The sequence below is a fragment of the Notothenia coriiceps genome, unplaced genomic scaffold (assembly GCF_000735185.1).
Source record: "Notothenia coriiceps isolate Sejong01 unplaced genomic scaffold, NC01 NC01_scaffold00038364, whole genome shotgun sequence".
Lineage (NCBI taxonomy): Eukaryota > Metazoa > Chordata > Actinopteri > Perciformes > Nototheniidae > Notothenia > Notothenia coriiceps.
Genome location: NW_011371065.1, coordinates 6715 through 11320, shown reverse-complemented (window position 1 = coordinate 11320; position 4606 = coordinate 6715). Strand labels below are relative to the sequence as shown.

The 4606-nt window shown below is 40.4% G+C and overlaps 1 protein-coding gene across 1 annotated transcript in view; it reads right to left on the bottom strand.

Moving 5' to 3' along the window:
• Positions 1 to 790: 790 nt before the first annotated feature.
• The window catches only part of LOC104968193 (glucagon receptor-like), a gene marked incomplete at its 5' end in the record, with an annotated part of 10148 nt that continues 6332 nt past the window's right edge, over positions 791 to 4606 (bottom strand). Inside the window, 2 exons of the mRNA XM_010797768.1 lie at positions 791 to 2707; positions 3050 to 3135. Of these exons, the coding sequence (XP_010796070.1) occupies positions 2297 to 2707; positions 3050 to 3135 (497 nt within the window). The remainder of the gene's footprint in view (positions 2708 to 3049; positions 3136 to 4606) is intronic.

The window sequence follows — 4606 nt, the reverse complement described above, 5'->3', positions numbered from 1 at the left end:
TTATTTATCCTAACTATCTATATTTAATTTCCCATTTAGTTTGGTGAAGGCGATGGGCCCTAACTCAAAAGAGAATGAATGCAGTAATAGCAAAGACTCCATAATTGAATCCAAGATTAACGTTATAAATAATCTATCATGAATCTTGAATGCATTTATTCATATAAAACAAATCCTAATTTGAAAATGGCAATGGATGTTTTTAAGAAAGGAAAATGTGCAATACATACAGAGCCAAAGCCAAACCCTTACTTTCAAAATCCTCCCATGCATTCTCATTCTAGTCTTTACATAGGGTGAAATTCAGGCGATTCCCATGAGAGACATTGTGATATGATAAATAATCATGCAATATCCTCTGCTGGCTTATTTGACAGCCACGCAGTGAGCCACCTCCAGTGGTTTATGTTCTCTGTTATATGTTAATACAGGCACGGGGAGGGAGGCGTTTTCAGAGAGATTACAAGATCAATCACTCACAAGAACACCCGTACAAAAACATACATTATTGGACATGTATGTGCAACCGATACATAATTTATCCGCCAACAACTAGTTACCCTCTGCGCAATAACACGCAGAGCAGTCATTATAATTTCATGTTGCATCTCCAATGAATCACGTATCTTGATTGATAGTAAGTCCACTGATTGGCTTTGCAGTCAACAATGATGGGGAATAACTGCCCTATGCATGAGCACACCTATTTTTATTCAATATTTCAGCCAATGTTGAAACATAGTCGGGTTTTTGTTGTCAAAAGTACGTCAGCAAGTGACTGGCAGACTCACTGCATAACTACGGAGGAATGACACTCATGTCTCTCCATCATGTTACATTGACAACACTTCCTGACACTTTTTTGCTGACAGAATTCAGTTTAATTGGATCCACAGACATATGAGACACAACAATTTGGCTTTTTTGGAACCCGTCCTGACAATTGCAATAGGCTATGGAAAGTAAAGGACAAGTACAATCATGTTTGTGTCTTTCTCAACGTAATAACTCATGTTTATTCTTTTCTGTCACCTGGACTGCAAGCGAAAGCACAGAACAACAACACATCCCTCCACCAACACGTCCTTGACTCTATAATACCGGTATTAACTTTTATTAAAGTTAGTTTAATATGTACAGTTCGCTCTCTTACACTTCAATTGAGTGCTTGTTTACTATCTTTGTGAAAATCCTTGTTGGTTTTCAGTGATTGATTCGGTGAACTTGAAAAATGGATAATACCAAGAATTAAATCCAGATCCGATTCCACATTTTCAAGTGAGTCATGTTTTGTTAATGTGGATTTTGAAATGGAGAACCTTCTTTTATTGAAATAGGACTATTTTCCATTGTGTAAAAAAGCACTTCATGTTCTGTTTGCCTCCATTCGACAGAATACTGTTTGACTGAAAAGCAGGTTCTGGTGGCATGTTCTTTAATTACATATATACACTTAAATATCACCCATAATTCTCCATTGTCCTTATACATTCATCCACAAAACTCAGTTTAAAAAGAAAGAAAATGGGTTATTATAAACACAGAAGGGAGGGCAGGAATGTGCATGAAGGATACCTGCTTTACCCAATTGATGTAAATGTATTATTATTTTCTTGTTTAGCATGGTCATTTAAAACCAGAATGACTTAAACATTCAAGTCTCTCTAAAGATCAAAGCAACTTCTTCCTCAACACATCAATAGTCGGTAATAGTTCTGTCTTCATCCTGTTACAAACAGGACATCACGAGTCATGCATGTTGAAGTCACATTCAGTATCATGAAACCAAAAGAACAAAAATAAATGTTTTTTCTTGGCACTTTTGAGATTTTTTTGTAGAAGAGTACCACAGATGAGCATCCATTGCTGGAACCTTTCATACAACACAAGTGTGACTCACGACGACAACATCAGTACACATGACTCATGACATACGAGTGATGTGAGCAGGGTCCTATTGGGAGTCCTCCATATGTACATGCACGCACGCACGCAAACACACACGCACAAACACACACACAAACACACACACACACACACACACACACACTCTAGTCACCATTAGAAAGCTTATTTTGAGTGCATTGAATCTGAAGTGAATCGTTCTTATTAGCTTAAGGTCCCAAAAACATTAAATATTAATTTGCAGCAGGCTTGTTAAAACATTGTGACCTTTGGGGTTCTCTTTCTCTTCCCACTCAGGCTGCCTTGTTGCACATGTTAAACACTGATCCGAAACATCTATAAGCACAGTTTTATTCTTCGTGACGAGGTCTTTACAGCAGGCCGGCCGCCCTCAGACATTAGTCTCCTCCCCTTCAACAGTGTTTGTGTGCAGCTTCTCCTCCAGACACGCCTCCTCTGTGGCCGTGCTCACATGACTGCTGGCGCCCCGATGTGGCAGGAAAGAGAACTGCAGGGTGTGTCTGCTCTTTGCGGTCCCGCCTTTCCCCATGCCGTTGCTATAGGAAACCACTAGTCTGCGGTTCTCCTCGGGTGCGGCTGAGCAGGAGGGCTCAGCTTTGTTGAGACGAGGCGAGTCACCGCCGGGGTCGCTGGCGTTGTTGTCGTGGAGATAGGGCGGATTGCCAGTGGCAATGCTGCCGCTCTTGAGGTGCGGCGTGTGGCTGTGGGTGTGGCGGTACTCCTCGTCAATGTCTTTACCCAGCTTCCACCTCTTCCAATTTTTTAGCATCTCTGACTGCACCTGCAGGATGGGAAAACAGCGGACAGACGAATGAACATTTGTGATGAAGATTAAATAAGACACCAAGCACTTCATCCGATGGATTTGTCTTGCGTAACATTATATTTAAAGGTGTAGAGCTGAGCTGACATAAGATGTTGTGTCTGTCGCACGTTGTAGACAAAAGGATAAAGTGGATTATTAAGATTTAGAGATACACCAAGGAACGATAAAGTCTGGAAACAGAAATGCTGATGATGTAAAATGTCTAGTTTATCAGCTCTAAAAGAGAAAGGGAAGAACTCCAACAATAGCAGAGATTACATTAAGGTACATCTTGACGTGAAAGCACATCTGTCTCACCTCTTTGTTGATGAAGCAGTACAAAATAGCAACCAGCAGGCCCTGAAACACAAAGTGGAGTTTTAATATTTCAGTCATGGAAGATACTGGTAATGAATCCAATGATACGCACTTTGTACTGGGTTTTAACAGACAGAGGTCTAACTACTCTGAAGAAAAATATAAATGCAACACTTTTGTTTTTGCTCCCATTTTTCATGAGATGAACTCAAAGATCTAAAACATTTTCTACATACACAAAATAACCATTTCTCTCAAATGTTGTTCACAAATCTGAAAAAATCTGTGATAGTGAGCACTTCTCCTTTGCCAAGATAATCCATCCCACCTCACAGGTGTGGCATATCAAGATGCTGATTAGACAGCATGATTATTGCACAGGTGTGCCTTTGGCTGGCCACAATAAAAGGCCACTCTGAAACGTGCATTTTTGCTTTATTTGGGGGGTCTGGGGGGTCCGAAAAGCGGTCAGTATCTGGTGTGAGGGTTAGGATTGGGGTTAGGGTTAGGGTAATGTTGTGAATCGAGTGGCCCATGGTGGTGGTGGGGTTATGGTATGGGCAGGCGTATGTTATGGACGATGAACACAGGCCACTCGATTCACAACATTACCCTAACCCTAACCCTAGAGAGAGAGAGAGATCTCTTTTAAAATATATTGAAAGTTAGAAACGGAGATGGTTAGATAAAATGTGCAAGATAACGTTTATGTAGCATTTCTTTATTGTCGAAATGATGACATTTATAACGGGATCAAATCAAAGTGAATGGCCTGCTGCTGCTGAATGCATGGAGCAAGTGACTGGAAAAAGTTTTAAAAGTTATTACATCGTTTCAGATAATAAATAATGATAATTCATTCTATTTAGGGGCGCCTTTCAAAGCACCGAAGGACACCTTACAATTCATAACATATTCCAAGGAAAGGTTTTAAGACAGTACAAAGAATGCAGTCCGGGTGATGTTTTTTATGTGGGGTGCAGATGAGAGGGAGCTGTCCAGAATGAACACCAAGATGTTGTGTTTGAGTTCTTGATAAGCCATTAAAACAGTAAAACAAGTGTCTCCTGTTCACCAAAACATACCCATCTGTTATGGCAAAAGAAAGTGTTCCAAAAGTATTCTAAAAGTAATCTGTCTGAATACGTCATTTTTAAGACACGTAACTGTAACTGTATTCTGATTACTTTCAGAGCATGTATTCAGTATTCAGTAACTGATTACATTTACAAAGTAACCCTCCCAACCCTGCCTAGAAGTGATCCTTCCTTAGCGTGAATAGTCTGCTAAGCTTTATGCGGTATGCAGTACCTGAGTGTGCTCCACTAGCATTGTGGACTATATAAAAATCGCTGGACCGCGATAGTGTCTATTGGATACATTTTGGCCCTTGGACAAATGTAGTTGGCGATCCCTGATGTAGACTGTAGGTCCTCAATACTCTACTTGCTAAGTCTGCCTCTGGGCCACTTTTGGAACACTGACAGGAAGCAGAGGGCCAGTTACTAAACAAACATTACTATTCATCAGATTAAAATGACGAACATCCCAAAACTC